This window comes from Limanda limanda, chromosome 14 (genome assembly GCF_963576545.1).
Source record: "Limanda limanda chromosome 14, fLimLim1.1, whole genome shotgun sequence".
Lineage (NCBI taxonomy): Eukaryota > Metazoa > Chordata > Actinopteri > Pleuronectiformes > Pleuronectidae > Limanda > Limanda limanda.
The window spans coordinates 9,491,146-9,508,757 of record NC_083649.1 but is presented as its reverse complement, the minus strand read 5'-3'; the positions used below and the strand labels follow the sequence as shown (position 1 = coordinate 9,508,757).

At 41.0% G+C, this 17,612-nt stretch overlaps 3 protein-coding genes across 3 annotated transcripts in view; 1 reads left to right on the top strand and 2 right to left on the bottom strand.

The window, feature by feature from the left end:
* The window catches only part of stk10 (serine/threonine kinase 10), a 40,822-nt gene extending 35,400 nt beyond the window's left edge, over positions 1–5,422 (bottom strand). The window contains exon 1 of the mRNA XM_061085662.1: positions 4,945–5,422. Coding sequence (XP_060941645.1) covers positions 4,945–5,091 — 147 coding nt within the window. The 5' untranslated portion in view covers positions 5,092–5,422. The remainder of the gene's footprint in view (positions 1–4,944) is intronic.
* Positions 5,423–8,210: 2,788 nt separating this feature from the next.
* Positions 8,211–10,225, bottom strand: zmp:0000001268 (CYTL1 domain-containing protein). The gene is made up of 4 exons (XM_061085227.1): positions 10,073–10,225; positions 9,765–9,809; positions 9,358–9,504; positions 8,211–8,255 (listed from the first exon to the last, which is right to left on the bottom strand). Exons 1-4 carry the CDS (start codon positions 10,223–10,225, stop codon positions 8,211–8,213), a joined length of 390 nt encoding a protein of 129 aa, XP_060941210.1.
* A 6,074-nt stretch (positions 10,226–16,299) lies between these two features.
* Positions 16,300–17,612, top strand: part of stk32a (serine/threonine kinase 32A) — a 52,377-nt gene continuing 51,064 nt past the window's right edge. The window contains exon 1 of the mRNA XM_061086316.1: positions 16,300–16,351. Coding sequence (XP_060942299.1) covers positions 16,300–16,351 — 52 coding nt within the window. The remainder of the gene's footprint in view (positions 16,352–17,612) is intronic.

Genomic DNA, 17,612 nt, shown 5'->3' with positions numbered 1-17,612 from the left:
GTGAGACAATCTAAACTAGACCAGTGCAACACTTGTTTTCCTCTTTCGAGCCATAAAGCAATTCAGGTTTCCCCACAACATCTGGCCTATTAAAAAGGTTCCCAATTATTCAAACCTCATGTGCACAAGGAAATGTTTAAAAAAAGCAAATGGTCCTCAGGATTGTACCCTTTCTAAATCGGACCCAGGGACAATTAGACATGTTCTGGCTTTGACTAAAAAAAACAATCACATCCATTAAGTCCAACCAGGCAAATAATGGGATCACAAGAAAACTTTGGCCTCAATACACAACTGTACAGTGTCTATCTAACCTCTAGTTCCCTTTATACCCTGTGACTAAAGTTGTTTATTTACTGACCAGCTAATTTCTCTTCACAAAGCCAAAACTAAATTTAAAATCTAAAAGAAACTGTGCAGAGTAGACACTTTTACAAACTAGCCTCAGTGTTGTGCATGAAGATAAAAAGGCAGGTGCCCACACACAATCCCCTCGACCACTGTTAAAGTCCAGGTTTACAGCACACAGTCTTTCACATCCCAGACCAACAGAGAGAGAGATGCTCCATGTTTCCATCCCTCAATGGGAATGGGCTGGAGCGTAACCTTGCAGACACGCGTGTGTCTATGGAAACATTTCACTGGCGGCAGCAGCAGCAGCAGCAGCAGCAGGGCAATGTGCTCAGCGGCACGCGGCTCATTAATTAGTGAGGGGAACCATACAACTTCTGTCTCATGCTTCAGCTGCAGCCACCCACACACACACACACACACACTCAGACTTTCAGCAACAAGTGCAAGCATGCATGGACAGACAGATAAAACAAGACAGATCTTGACACACTGGAAGTACAAGATGTGAGACATTCTCATGTCATGTGATTACTTTCAGGATGAGCCCTGTATGTCTGAGGAGAAACTTATGAATCACAACATGGCGCAACAAATGTAACAATGTGTCAAGCTCTTACAACAATGCACTAACAGGAAATCAAACATGACGATTGAACTTTAAGATAAAAGTACCACCTACTGTATACAGCACATCAATGAAATACAGATTTAGCCGATTACTTGTTCCTGTTATAGCCAAACTCCAACAGGCTCTAGTAAAGCTTTAATAAGTTAAGTGAGAATTTAGTTTTAGTTTAGACTCAAAATCAACAAGTGCTTGATTTGTTTATTGAACCAGGTTCTTGTGTGATGCAGCATAAAGTCAGAAAAACCACAAAGTGTGAGACTCTCTGCTGTGTTTGTGGTTAACTAACGTGTGACACCGGAGGTTTGACAGCACTGTAACCTTTAAACTTGAGATCTACACAACAGCTTGTTGTTTGTGTGCACGTGTTTCCAGAAACTACGCAGCCACATTTCAAAAAGGTTCATTAAGAGCCAAACTATGCTCAACAATGTGAGTCTTTAAGAAGTTGGAACTGAAGTTAGAAACTCATGAAAAGTATTAATATTTGATGAAGTAGATCAAGTGTTTGGGCACTTGACCCTCAAACAATTATAATGAGGTGCAAGCAGATAAACTAAAAAGCTATTTGATATTCATGAAAACACATTCGAGGCCAGAATAGATACAAGATATTCAATATTTTAGAGAAGTTGATTTTGTGGAGCAGGTCTTTTGAATCACTGTGTTCCCTCCACCTGATCTGAGGCTTCAAACCTGCAGCAGACGATCACCTGTAAAAATCAGACACATCTATACAGCTCTGCAAATACAGCAGAACGTATTTGATAAGCAGGGTGGATTATATTGCATTTTATAGGACCCTTCTTTCCTCGGTGTCCCTGCAGTGTAAACACACGGCCTGATTTCCCCTCAATGATCTGCTTACGTAACAAAGTGAGTGCTTATTCCCTCGGTGGCGACATTAACCTTTTCCAGAGTCTGCGTGACAGGAGCACTCTGTCCCCTCAGCCCGACGCTGTGCCATCACAGAGGACTGCTCTTCATCTCCAGGAGACAGATGTTGAGAAACAACAGGAGCTGCCTGAGGAGCAGGGAGCGCCTGCACCAAGTGCACGTGATAAGAATTCAAAGTGTCTTCTAATGCAGGGATGATCTTATTGTGCAGTCTGTAACACACCAGCTGTTTTATCCCCTGCTCCTCTCAGTCTGGAAAACAGCTGATTTTGCTGGGGACAGAGATACTGGGGCCTCCTCCTCCTCCTCCTTCCACGCCTCCTCTATCAAAGACTAACAACGGAAAACATGCACGATTCGTCACTTGAGGTCTTCGCCACCCACGGACGAGGGGCTTATTCGGAATTTTGGGAGCCGCGAGAGGAAGTCGTCCCCCTGACTTAAGTCCCACCACTTCCTCCCTCGGTCCTATATCTATCGTATATAATCTGCCGGTCTTTCACAAGACACTCATTAAGAAACTAAATGATTCTAAATGAGGAGTTGCATATTATTTAGGGCCCGAGCACAGACAGGCACTGACAGACAATGAGGCCCTATTGAAATTGTAAGGATTATTTTTTTCTTTTCAGGCCAAATTAATTGGGTTTTTGTTATTATACATTTTTTAATTTAATTTAATTTTTTTTTTAAATAATTATTTACCTCCTGCGCAGAAGCGGACTGCGCAAGATTAATTTAATTTAATTTAATTTTGGAAATTGTAAGGATTATTATTATTATTATTATATATTATAAATTATTCTTAGCGAAATCTGCAGAAATTTTGTTTTCTATTTCCTTTTCTTTTAAATGTAATTTTTTTCATGTTCTTATGTTACTTCAAATGTGTTCTCTTTACTGGGTTTAGCTGGGGTCATTTGGTCTTGCACTTTTATCCTACATGTATTTGTTCATGTTTAAATGAGTTTAAAAGGATACAATGTATGGACTTTAGCCTTGCTGATGACAATGTTTCAGGGACGAGTTTTTATTACCCCTGCTCCTCTCAGTCTGGAAAACAGCTGATTTTGCTGGGGACAGAGATACTGGGGCCTCCTCCTCCTCCTCCTTCCACGCCTCCTCTATCAAACACTAACAACGGAAAACATGCACGATTCGTCACTTGAGGTCTTCGCCACCCACGGACGAGCCGCTTACTCGGAATTTTTGGACCTGCGAGACAAAGTCGTCCCCCTGACTTCAGTCCCACCACTTCCTCCCTCGGTCCTCGGCTCCCACTCTTCCTCCCTCCTCTGCGTCTGACAGCTGCAGGTGCAGAGCCGTCCTCCTGCAGCTCACTGAGGGAGAGGACACAGAAGCCAGGGCCAAGACATTCGTGTACGAGAGGCCGATCACAGTGGGGACACGTTCCACTGCTGAAGGCCTGGCGATTACTGAAGTGGAATGACCCTCGAACACCGCCCAATCATGTGTGTAGTTTGGCTTTAGTTGGAGTTTTGGAGCCAACCTGCATTCGCAAAAACAAAATCCTCCGTGTGTACACATATTAAAAAGGGTTTCTCCACACTCACACAGCGCCCTGTGTTCACTCAGCTCCACATGCAGCCTCGTGGAAGGAAAGTAAAAAGCTTCTTCTTGTTTTCACGGTCGCTCCATGCTTTTTCTAATCTTCCATATGTTGCCGAAAGATTATCACATGTTTGCTCGGCTAAAAATAAACATTACAGGGGCAACTCATGATGAGTTTAATTCAGACCTGTAAATTTAACAGTGGCCTTTTAATTTCAGTGCAGACAAGTCGCCGCCTCCACTGAAACACGCATGTTCAGTATGAAAACAAGGCCGGTGTGGAGAGCGTCCCAGTCGTTCTCCACCTGCAGGGTTACAAACTAAATACCTGAACGAGGTGGGGTCCCTCTGAAAAGTCGACGTTTTTGCTGTTCAGTGTAAACCTAAAGTCATGCTAAGGAATCACTTCTTCCACTGAGGCCTCCCCTGATGTGTCAAAGACTTCCACTGTGCTCCACTGGGCAGCGCGGACACAGAGCGCCTGTGCTTCACAGAGGGGACTGACCGGCAAACACATCCAGATTAAATAAGTCCTCCGAGCCAAAACTACTGCTGCTGCTGCTGCTGCTGCTGAGGTTTGGGAGGATCAGACTAATGAAGGAGGCTTTCACTGTCCCTCCGGCTGCTTCCCATTGGATTCACAGCAAGATGTGACTGGGGGCAGTGGGAAGGGAAGGTGATTACAGAACTTTCTAAATGTTGGGGAAGGATCATACGAGAAGTGGGTGAGGGCTTTACATGCACTACAGTCAAACATCTTCAAAATAAAGGGTAGAAGGTAGATGTCGCAGGAGGAAGTGGACAGTGTTAGGTAATCTTGAAACCTCACTGACTATCTCTCAAAACAAACCTTTATCAGAAGGATTTTACTTGATTGTCTTTGCTATAGTTTCTTCTGTCCTTACTTTTACATGATGTATTCTTTTATCTGCCGTCTTTTTAACTGTTTTTACTTCTTGTCTTAATGTTTTGTACTGATGTGTTTTTTGTTTGTCCTCTCTAAGCACTAAGCTGTTTTGAAAATGTGTGTTTCACGAATGGTGTAGTATCGAGCTGAACTGTTCCCCAAACTTAAAGAATGGTGACGAAACCTAGTTAGAGTTTCAGTGGGACTGTGGACAGGCGACATGGTTGAGACATTAGTCACCTTGTAGGTAACTGCTGGGATGATGAGGCATCTCAAAGTGAACGGAAGTAGTTCCAACCCTAAACAATGCAAACTTACATTCCAGGAAAGATCAGGATCGAAGATATGAGCATCAAAATAACCACAGGAACCAAAACTACAAGGAAATCAATGTAGGGAGTTGACAACTGATTACTCTTCATCTCTGACTTAGACAGAAACTTTTCTAGAGTGACACTTTACAAAGTTGAAACAGCCAAGAAGCCATCACACATGATAAACAGTTTTCGAAGTGGCAGCCAACAGGGGATCAACAGATCATCGATTAACCTTCAGGTCGATCAGCAGGTGGCTCTGGATCCACACTCACCTTGTAGACCTTCCCGAACGCACCGTCGCCCAGCTCTCCCACGATCTCCCACAGGTCGTTGGGGTTGATGTCCCGGTGGACGTGCTCGTACTGCTTCACCTTCTTCTTGCTCTTGCTCAAGAAGGTGCTCAATCGGGCGAAAGCCATGATGGACACCCGCAAGAAACAATCAACTCTAAAAAAGAAAAATTAAAACAGGCTCCGGGTGTTTCTACACGCGGAGCATTACGCGCGGTGCCACTTCTTCACAAATCTGCCCAAGTTAGTCTTCACTTCCCGAGTCCTTGAGCAAAAACACCAAAAAAAAAAGAAATAAAAGGAGAAGTGGTTTCAAATAAGAGATCCCACTCTGAGCTCTGGAGCTGGGACACGTTAGATTCCCATTGACAAAGTGCGGTGGCGCAGGACGCGCTCGGACCCCCTGCGGCTGGAGAGTGACACGATGGATGAGGAGCTCTGTGTGTGTGTGTGAGTGTGTGTGTCAGTGTGTGTGTGTCCGCCTCCTCTGCTCCACACGACCAGTCGACTCACACAGGCCCCACCTTGTTGCCCAACACCTCCCACTGCCGTCATGGAAATGTAGTTTCTTCGAAAGAACAAGCCCGCGTCACTGTGCACGCAGCCGAGACGCAGGGACTCCATGTCCGGGTTGGGCTCTGGGCTCTGGGCGTGCCCCCCCCCCACCTCCTACTTGTCAAACAGCTGGGTCATTAAACAAACCCACTGGAACTCACATGGACCTTTATATGTCATAATAGAACCCATTCATTGTTTGTTGTTAATCCTGCCCGCACCTCTATGTGTAATGTTGTTGATTAATCAATTGTTGTGTTTGTAAATAAAGAGCCAATTAAGTGACGATGAATTTCTGAGTGAGTTCGTCACAGTTTCGTTCATTGCAACTCGTATATTTAAAAGTAAATTGGATCATTGAGCCTCACAGCTGTAGTTTCTGTTTTAGATCAACAGCAGCAGGCTTCACTCAGACGTGACTCCTTACCTGCACGGTCTGGGCTACTGCGCCCTCTAGTGGCAGATTCAGCTCAGTGAGCTCGTACCTGTTGAGCGTGTGGAGCATGACCTCAAAGCAGAAAGCAGGGCAACTATGAAGGGTCTTATTAATACTGACATGATTGGTCAAAAATCCATCAGTTGACTGAGAGAAGATTAAGATAAATATTTTTTGACAGGAATATTTCTTTTCTCCAGGATTTATTTGATTATTTCGACCAAAACATTTTTAGAGACAGACACATAATATCTATTCTTGAGCAAAAAGTAGAATAATCGTATATAATCTGCCGGTCTTTCACAAGACACTCATTAAAAAACTAAATGATTCAATGTTAGGAGTTGCAGATTATTTAGGGCCCGAGCACTGACAGGCACTGACAGACAATGAGGCGTTATTGAAATTGTAATGATTATTTTTTTCTTTTCAGGCAAATGAATTGGGTTTGTTATTATACATTTATTTAATTTAATACCTGCGCAGACGCGGACTGCGCAAGATTAATTTTATTTTATTTTATTTTATTTTATTTTATTTTATTTTATTTTATTTTATTTTATTTTATTTTATTTTATTTTATTTTATTTTATTTTATTTTATTTTATTTTATTTTATTTTATTTTATTTTATTTTATTTTATTTTATTTTATTTTATTTTATTTTATTTTATTTTATTTTATTTTATTTTATTTTATTTTATTTTATTTTATTTTATTTTATTTTATTTTATTTTATTTTATTTTATTTTATTTTATTTTATTTTATTTTATTTTATTTTATTTTATTTTATTTTATTTTATTTTATTTTATTTTATTTTATTTTATTTTATTTTATTTTATTTTATTTTATTTTATTTTATTTTATTTTATTTTATTTTATTTTATTTTATTTTATTTTATTTTATTTTATTTTATTTTATTTTATTTTATTTTATTTTATTTTATTTTATTTTATTTTATTTTATTTTATTTTATTTTATTTTATTTTATTTTATTTTATTTTATTTTATTTCATTTTATTTTATTTTATTTTATTTTAATTTAATTTAATTTAATTTAATTTAATTTTGGAAATTGTAAGGATTATTATTATTATTATTATATATTATAAATTATTCTTACCAAAATTTGCAGAAAATTTGTTTTCTATTTCCTTGTCTTTTAAATGTAATTTTTTCATGTTCTTATGTTACTTCAAATGTGTTCTCTTTACTGGGTTTAGCTGGGGTCATTTGGTCTTGCACTTTTATCCTGCATGTATTTGTTCATGTTTAAATGAGTTTAAAAGGATACAATGTATTGACTTTAGCCTTGCTGATGACAATGTTTCAGGGAGGATAGACATGATCGTCTTTGTTGTAGACATTTAATACAGAGTCATCTGCTTTGTATTCTTTGTGGCAGTTTATCTCAAACCCTCGGGGGGGGGGGGGATTTGATCACATCTACACTAAATCCCCAAAGTATAATTAGTCTACGACAGTGAAGAGGCAAGCTCATACAAGTCCATACAAGCCCTTCAAGGTTTCTACTAATCCCCTATCCCAGCAATGACTTGTTGGTCATGAACTGTATGTGTGTGTTTATCTTGTACAGTTACAGAACTGTTCATTATTACAGACACACAGAAACAGACTCAAGTTACAACTGAGAAATGACTAAAAAGTCCTAAATATAAGTATATGAATCATGTTATTGGTGGATAAGTAAAATAAAATATTTTATCTAAATGAGACAGATTTCTATTACATTAATTGTTAATTTTTGGATGCTATAAATCAGTCTTATAAAGGTATAAATAAAGATGGAAATCAAAGATCAATGTGTTGATACACGTCGTGTTCTCTGTATCTGTGATAATTGCAATTTTCTATAGAGTAGCCTATACTGACCTCATAGCCTGCATGACACATATTATTACTCATTCTAAGACAAAGTGAGAGATGTGGATGACCTTTAACAACAACAATAAAAAAACGCCCCTAAGTCTAATCAACGGAGCCTCTCCCAAACATCATCATCCCTAAAGAAAACAACAAAAGGCCTTTTAATGAAGTTTATTATATTAAAATGTTTCCTCTTTTAGATCATCTTGATAATCGGTGGCAATAACATTAATTATACTCAACATTTTTAGTAACAGAACCATAGTAAACATATGTTTGATATCAGCTTTGTGTCTGTCAATCACTCCACATGAGGACTGGAATGTTGTCTCTGTCTGAGCAGACGTTGTGATTTCAGAATCCAGACGTTAACGCTCCAGTGCAGCACAGTCAAAGATCGTGAACACCAAGTCCTTTAAAAGGAAAGAAAGAAAGAAAGACAAAAGTTTGTGATTAAACCGGATTAAAGCAAGTGGGATTTAATAAGGTTTACTTAGGATTTGTTCTTATAAGCAGCTAAATTTCAGGTGTCTACGAATCCAAAATCTAGACTGGAACAGCAGGTACAAATAAAAAACATCAGCACAAAACTTCCAGTCCATAACCAACCTCAAGCTCTGTTTTCTTTTCTGTTATTGGTTACTGACACGTCTGTGATGAAACTGACAAACTCCATGAACTCTTAAAGCTGTGTTCAGACGTCATGGCTCGGTCGGCTCTGCACAGACAGGTCCTGTCAGTGTTTTACAGGGGCACCAGCCACTGAGCCAGATGTGCTTCACTTCACAGCTCAGGGAGGAACCAGGACCAATCTATATAATAATATAATCTGCATCATAAACCCTGTTTAATCCAGTGGAGTGACTCAGCGAGTGAGCCATCAAATGACAGTCAGTCTCAATGTGTGTCATCTGTGTTTGCTCAATTCAATTTTCCTGTTTCGAGTCTGGATCATTTGATTTTCACGTTTATTTGTTGGGCACTTACAAATATGAATGAATCAACTGATGAACAGTACATATTAGATGGAGACAGTTTACTGTTAACTAAATAAACCTCAGTGCTGGTTTTCATAAATGTGACAATCCAGTTTGTGGTTGTCACCTCAAACTTTTCCAGGTTTCAGAATGTGGCGATGATGAAAATCATGGCAGGAAGCAGACTACAGATCTTGGCTTTATTTCCTCACAAAGGTCACACTGTCGAGTCAGTGTACTTTATTTTGTTAAAAGCATTTCTGATCCTTGCAAATGCAAAATTAATTTTTTGATCATCAGATCCTTGCGATTACTTCACGATTGTTTTAAAGACACAGAGTCTCTGATAATTGAATAATGGCATTGATTAATGTTTGATACATTCATTTTAAGACATTTGTGTTGAAATAGTTTAAAGAAATAGTTTAAAAACACTCAAATTGAATCCAGTTGAACAGCCTCAAAGCACAATTCCATCTGTCTCCATGACACAATGTGAATCTGATTGTGTTTCACTTGTTGAGACGCTGTGTCTTACCCCGTGACATTTCTCCCCCATGAAGATGAAGAGCTGTCTCAGATTGCCCCACAGCTTCCTCACGTCTCGGGTGTAGGCACAGCGGCGCTGTCGCAGGCCCTCCAGCAGGGAGATGTAGCTCCTTATTTTGTACATCACGCAGGCGTTCTGGCGGCATGAGTAGCAATTAGTGTCCCTTTGCATGATTTAAAGAAGCTGAGGTTTTGCAGCCAGAACACCACAGAGGTCAGAGAAAAGGTCATAACAGCCAGATGGTCGAAAACAGAGTGAAAGGTAAACAGCTGAAAGAACGGATCAGAAAACACTCTTTGTTTTGACTATGATCCTAGTAATTGAATCTAGTAAATTTACAATATACACTTTATAAACTTTTGTCGTAATAACGTGGAATTCAAAGTCATACTTACATGGACATCAAGGTAGAGATCTGGCATGTGTGCCATGCACCTACTCTGGATGAAAAGAACAATATGAATATCAGTGTTTTAAAAAATCTAAATTGTTTAAATAATCTAAAAGAACTGTTATAGTCTCATATACAAATGAAATATTATCACATCTAGCCTATACACTTTAATCTGATGGGATTCAAACTAAATCAAACATGCATATACACCCAGATAAAGGAAAGTTAACATATCTGCAATGTATTTCGTATTGGAGCATTTGAAAGTAGACAAATCCTAAAAAATATCACATAAAAATGTTCACTTACAGTTTCAGGGTCCCACTTCAGATGTGCGGCCCACTGGGTGAGCTCTCGTGCCAAGTTCAGTACCTTGGAGTAGCATGTTGGTGGGAAGAAAGGGGAACTCAGCACCAGAGGCACCAAAAATGAAGCTAGCAGCAAGTGGTTAAGGATCGCCATGACTCTGTGACACCTGCAGGAGCTACAGAGCCTTTGTGTCAAATGCACACGTGCAGCCACGTACACATGTGGACTTCTTCTAACACACCCCCTCTGTTTACTCCAGAGTTATTATGCAGCAGCAGAAGAATGATCGGCTACGACAGACAGTACTTATCTTTATAGAGGAGTTGGAGCCAGGTTGAGAAGATCACTGTGACTTTGGTAAAAGATGAGATAAATGTGTATGTTTTACTTTTACTTTTAACTCCGGCAACAATAATGTGGGATTTTGTTTACAGTGACTTTGTGAGCATCTTCACCGTCTGCATTCATCTTTCCTGTTACTTCATTCTTACCATAAATGGATATTAGATTTCCTTTTTAATTTCCCAAATAAAATGTGTGTGTGCTGCATGAATATTGAGGCCTGGGGAGTCTCCGACTCAATTGACAGCACCATTGGAATGAAATGTTTATTTTTTATTGTATTATATCATTTAATTATTTGTAGCTCTTTTGAGTGTAATAGAAAACACTCTGGGTTTAATTGTGATGAAAGGTGTTATATAAATAATCTAGTCCTGAGACCAAAGAAGGGATCGGATAAAAAAAGTGTCTGATATTAAAATGCCATAAAAGCAGTTTCAATATCATCTTCACATCACAATGTGAAATGGTTTTGACAGATTCTATCAGGGCTGAAAAAAATATATGAAAGTGAAAACAAATCCATCGACATGAGCGTTTTGAAGAGAAAAGCTTTAACATCACTTTCCACTAATAGATGTTTGCTATAATTAATCTTTCATACATCTGGGAGAAGGAGAGTGCTTAACTGTTTATACTCAGGCTGCAACATTGATTATAAAAGTGAGATTTACTGTAAAGTCTTTTCCCAGAGGAACTTTGCTGCACAATATTAAAAATAAAACCGACTGCTGACTTGTCCCCTCCACTAGATGGTGCTAATTTCCCAGACTACAGCTCCACATGTACCTCTGTTGAAGTCCTGGTTCCTAAAGCATGATGTTTGAGTTCCTTCAAAAGTCCTCACTCCATCCCTAAATGTACCATACCCCGGCTTTATATGGCAAACAATACCTTCTATTACAAAACTAGGACAACACTGGCACAAGCTGAGGTTTCCTACTTTGTGAGAGGCTTTCCTTGGCCTCCGTCCAGCCGTGATATGACATTGCCATCACTTATCTCATCTAAAAGAGCAGCACACTTCCTGATGCTGCCAAACGCCCGATCGGGGATTGTTGTGCTTTTGACTGATGCTTGAAACGTCTTGCGGCGCGCCAAAAGTCGGAGGTCTGTTCACTCCCGCAGCATGAAGATGGATGGCCCGGGCTGAGTGGGACTTGGCATGACGAAGAGGCATGAAGAGGAGGAAAATATGCAGTGTGCACTGTAAGCATATCCCTGGTCTCAGAGTCCAGACCACTCAGCGATTCTCCTCTTTGACCTTGGTCTCCTCGCTTAACATTGGACAGAGGTGACCTGACAGTCCATATAATGGATGGGTGTGTTATTCAGTTAATGATGGCCGTGAAAGTTAATGGATGATGAGAGATTGGATAATAGGAATCTCCTCAAAAGGCAGTCAATTTCCAAGCTGCGAACATTTATTCTGATTTTAAAGCCCCGGTGATTCACCGCAGACGAATCCCAGAGCTGACATGCATGATGTATAAGCACTTACGTTTTCTTTCATTTCTGGATCTGCATCGGGACTATTCTTTTTCAGATATTGAAAAACATTTCAATCCAAATTTTGATTAGCAACTTGTGTGAACGTTTATCATCAAGTGAGTAATGTTACATTTGCATTTCTTTGGACTGTGGGAGGAAGCCAGAGAAAACCCACACAGACACAGGGAGAACATTCAGAAAGCTCCTGGCCAAGCTGGGATTCAAACCAGGCACAGTGCTGCTGTGAGGTGCCGGGGGCAAACCTTTGTGAGCTGTAAGATAAAGGACATCTGGATCACATTACCCGAATTACCCTTGTGATCAATAAAGTATCTATCTATCCATCCAGCTATCTTTCTAATGTATATATCATTCACTATGTACTCACCCAAATTGTATCAGGAGAAAATGGCCAAGACGACAGAATTATTCTACACTGTACAAATATAATGCTATTTTTTCCCATTTTATCTGAAGAATATTGTTGGTATCGGGGATGTGGCGCTGGAGTGGTGAATCTCCTGTCTGTCTAAAGGATCACTTTTGGGTCCCTTTTGTTTACCATATATGTGGTATGAAAGGGGCTATATAAACAAAGGTATCATTGTTGGTATTATCTTTTTTTTATGGTTATAAATAGATGCATTATATAATCAGCAGACAGGGATATTAGACACAAATTTAAACATCACTAACAGATGGAATGAAACCTGTATCGTTCTACAGCTCTTACACATGTCGAAACCATTAATATATTGACTCCAACGTCCCTAGTGTCCTTAAACATTAACAATTTAGTAATTTGCTTAATACCACTTACAGTTCCAAAGACAACAATATATATTCAATATTTGTATACACTATAATTTGATTAACAGGGGTCAATAAGTATCTGTTTCGGCTGGTCTTCCTGTCTATGAAGTGTGGGAATGACGACGCCACGCTGTAAGAGCCCAGCTGGTCAGCTACTGTCTGTCTGAGAGGTTGTCGTGCCAACCACTGAGCCCCTGCCTTGTGGAATTCAGCTGTTGATGGTGGAAGGTGCAGAACAGCTGAGGTGTAGGAGTCTTGGTTGGATGTGCACTATTTCTACAGCCTCTCTCTGGCAGTTTCTACTCAGACACATCAAGTTTTGGCACGTGCCTGTAAAAAAGTACATTCAGCCGGACTGTTTCCCTCCGGAGGGCCACTCTTTTCTTTCAGGCCCTCCAACTCCTGACACAGGACATCCTGCTCACTCCTCAGCCCCCGGATCAGCTCCTGATCCTCTCTTCCCTTTCGGGCATGAGAATCTTTTCTGCCTTGAGTTGCTGCTGACAGGCGTCTTTTTGTTTCTGTGGCTGCTCACTGAGCTCCAGTCTTAAGATCTGCTCTTTCTGGTGATGAGACTTATTAGTATCACTGACAGGAGACGCTGCCGTGAGTATTCAACACCTCGACCTGAGCGCCTGGATCTTCGCTTGAAGCCTCAGTTGTCAGGTTTGATTATTGAAGCCCAGGTCTTATAGATCCCATCTAAAGATAAAAGTTTTCACCTTCAGCAGTGTGATAATCGTCTAAGGAGCTGTTTCAGTAAAACAGAAGAAACCACGAATCTGGATTGTCGTCTACTATTTGTCTTACATCATGTTTTGGGTTTCTGGTTCTCTGAAGTCGTCTCATGTGACTTTTCTGACTTCTTTTGGTTGTTTTGTGTCTCTTTGTGGTTATTTGAATCACTGATACGAAAGGTTAAAGGTCACAGGCTGACCAAATACAAAATAAAACCAGGTTATACTTATACCAATACAGTGAACTGAGCATTTCATCTCTCAACAATATTAAACCTACATTACATCGATTCTAAAAGGACATTAAAAGGCCAATAACATAAAGCACACTGTAAACTCAGTGTAGACTCACAATGAAACTCCAGAGAGACATTAGTGTTGAGTATTCTCTCTGTGTAATTACTATTTCAATATAAGTTTAAAGGCTATTAGGAGGCAGCAGCAGGCTCAGACCGCCCCCCCCCCCACCTGGGACCATGTTGAAACAGCACCGTCGACAATCTGCCTTTAAGCAACTCAAGCACGTCCAGCTGAGTAGATGTATGAATATGTACCAATGAGTTAAAACCGTCATCACCTCTAGGCGGCGCTGTTCTAAAGCTGACCGTGACCTCTGACTTTAGGACAACAAGCTGAAGGGGACAAACTATTTTGCTGCAGGTCTTTGAATAAAGAATATTATAATATATTTTATAGATTAGAAAAGACCAAGAGATGTTTTGTTTTATTCAAAGAAAAACGGTATAAATAAGACTTTACAGCAGACTTGTGGTAATATACTTGTTATGATCGTCTCTTTATAAGACTGCTGAAAATGTAACATCCCAGTAGATTTTTAAATATGATAAAGTGTCATCTACTGAAATGCATAAGGGGTATTTATTATATTCCTTTCTTATGAGTGAATGTTGACGACAGGGATCCTCAGCCCCACATGCAGCTTCATCCCATCAGCCTGTGAAACGTGCCTCTCCAGACGCACGCTGGTTTCCAGCCCAGTGCACAGGCGGCGATGTGGAGGTCAGTCGCTCCCCAGCTCACTTTCTCCTCCGGATCCCTCTCCTCTCTTTCCTCCGTCCTGCAGAAACATTTGGGATCTCTCTCCTCTTCTTGTTTTTTGCGCATCCCGCAGGTCACGTCCCGCTGCGTGGCTGCAGGTGTCCCGCGGTGCGTCGTCGGACCAGGACACGGGACCAGACCAGTGCCTGTAGATAGGACCAGACCATTGACTGTGGATAGGACCAGACCAGTGACTGTATACAGGACCAGACCAGTGAGGCTCTGAGCTGCGCTGTTGCTCCGCGGTCGCCTCGCGTCTCTGCAGCAAACCGGTGATCTGGAGATGGTCCCGGGCTCGAGTCTCCGGCTCCGATCAGAGGTAGGTGCAGAGGATGGAGACAGGGACTTTCTATTCAGTGCATGCTTCTGCCTTTCTCCCACATAGGATCGGGTAAGGGCTCCGGGCTCCGGGCTCTGTGTCCTCTGCGGCAATGCGGCTTCACGCACTCATTTTTTAAAACATTTCATTGATTGTGGATTACTGGGATATTCAGATTTGCTGCGTTGACCTCATGGTGCAGCCGGAGGATGACATGCATGCATGCAGGGCTGTTTCCCCCTGGAGGGTTGAACGGTGCCTCAGCGAAATGAAGTTTGCCTGTTCGAGCCCAGAAAAACATCTCATGACTCAGTAGTACTCATTCTGCTGTAAGATAATGTTTTGGCACAAGACGTCACTCGGTTTAGAAATGATACGACTGCCAACAACAGAGCAGCAGAGCTATGACGTGTTGTGATATATACCATGACATAACTCGAGTAAACTTACTTTTTGACACCTCTGACACCAGGATGTTACAGAGATAAGATGTAATGCAGGGGCTGTGTGTTTAAATTAAAAAGCCCATATATAAGCTCACATGTTTCACAAGACAGTTTTCTTTACAGTTTTTAATTATTGTCTTCTACTTGTGGAGAATAATGTAGTAACTCATGGAATCATGGAGTGAGGCCCCCTGAGGGATTACGGTTCACAACGGCAGCAAACTGTAAATCAAATAGCCTCCAATCTTGTGCTCATAATGGAAAAATGGATCATACCATTCATCACACACACACGCACACACACACACACACACACACACACACACAGTCGAAGGGTGCTCCTGTAGGATCACGTTCTGATTAAAATATAAGGGGTTCAATAATTGATAAAGGAAAAGAGGAGGAACGAAGGAGAGAAGACGAGACGAAGAAGACCTCCTTATTTGAAAAGCAGAAAAAGAAAGTCATTCTCCTTACTCATCAGGCCGTCTGTAAAGTGAACGCTTCACTGTTGCAGCACAAACAAAATATATATTTGTTCCATCTAAGAAAGGTCAGCATTGATCTTTCCACCAATCATATCGATTCTGTCCATCCATGTCCCAGGAGCTCTGCCTCTAAACTTTACTTTCCCCCCCTCTCTTCTCATTCCCTCTCTCCCTCTCTCTCTCTCTCCTCTCCTCCCTGGTGGTGGTGGTGGTGGTGTCCTGTTTCCCTGCCTCCACTCACAGGTTAGACTCTCAGTCAACAGAGGGCCACAGCCACTAACACATCAACCACCCTGCGTCTGCCGGCTGGCAAGAGTCATCCGTCTCCCTGCGTCCATCTAAGCAGCAGTGAAGAAGGACAGTGCTGAGTGGTCCGGCACGTGGGGCTATATGTGTGTGTGAGAGTGTGTGTGTGTGTGTGTGAGGGGCTGTAGTGTTGACCAGGCTATGAGTGCGTCTCAGAGAGAGAGCCCTTCGATGCTGAGTTGAGCAAAAGGAGCCAGAACAGGAGACAACTGCGAGAGGAGCAGCCATGGGGCTCGGACAATCCAGCAAGGCTCCGGTCACGGATGACACGGACGAGGGTGAGTGATGAAAACATCCAAGATTCTTATCAGGCCGAATCTTATTTGTCCTTTATCTGCTTTTGTGGCTCAAACAGGGACAACCAGAGCTGGGAAGTTGGCAACACAAGTCGTGAGCAGGATTAACACCGTCAGTTTATCCCAGGGGTTGTCCACCTTCTCTGCAGCCTTATCAATGCGTTAGGCTATTCTATTCTATTAGCTGTAAAGATTAAGTGCACTTACAGTAAATGGTTAGAGTGATGTAATGCTGATTAAGTGCCTCGGTGATATAAAAGAAGGAATACCCCATTGCAGGAGGCACAGCGATGGAGAGAAAGGTGTAAATCCTTTCCATCACACATATGATGATGGAAATAAAATATAATAACAGAGTATAAAGTTGTTTTGTGAAGCCCAAATATATCTATGGGACATTGTAATCTCCCTTATTTGGGCTGTGACATTTCTGATTATTCAAAATTGGTAAAATCTTGCCAAGCTGTTATCCTGGATGACTGATCGACATCGAAGGGGAAAAGCTTTCTGGTTCATGAACTCATGTCCCCCTTTTATGTTTGCGACCTGCAGATAACACAATGTAAACTTATTGATTTCTGTCCCTGAAATTAATTCCACTCGGGCTGTGCCCCTGGGGGACTTCGAATAAGTCTGTGTTACACGAGTCAGTGTTTAAGTCAGAAGTGAAGAGGCTTTCCCTGATTACTCCATCCCTGTAGAAGAAGTAGGTGCTTCTGTAAATCTGCTTTTAGACGATATGCATTTACCTCTTTTTCTAATGTTGGACACCGGACATATATGTTTTTAGTTAATTTGGATAAGGCTCCTTAATTATTATCAGAATATATGTTTTTTCTGATATGAATTTCCTCACAGTTTGACAAATTGAACGTACTTTTTTCTGGCTTTCTATATGTTCCACTGGAGGCAGCCCTCAAAGATAGAATCATTATTCATGGTTAACCTCGCAGCTTACTCATCTAGTGTGTTGCTCTGGGAATGTCACTCAAAGCCAGCGCTTCTGTGAACTCCGAATTAATGGAACAGTGCGGCTTCTCTCCCTCGCAAAACGGCGTGGGCGATTTCACCGAGGGCAGTGACATAACAAACACAAGAGGCAAGTTCTTTTTTTCAGATTTTTTGAATTACAAATATAAAAAAAAAACTAGCTGTAAACTAAGTAACCTCACCTCACGTCAGAGAATAACTGTTATTGTTTGACATTGCACTGGGACCATTAAGTCCCCTCAGTGCATCGTAT

Bases quoted from the DNA above. Each gene is read 5' to 3' on its own strand.
- zmp:0000001268 (XM_061085227.1), bottom strand. From the start codon at position 10,225: ATGGCGATCCTTAACCACTTGCTGCTAGCTTCATTTTTGGTGCCTCTG. The intron at 9,810-10,072 runs GTAAGTGAACAT...CTTTTCATCCAG, and splicing joins TGAAGTGGGACCCTGAAACT to AGTAGGTGCATGGCACACAT. The intron at 9,505-9,764 runs GTAAGTATGACT...TCATGCCGCCAG, and splicing joins ATCTCTACCTTGATGTCCAT to AACGCCTGCGTGATGTACAA.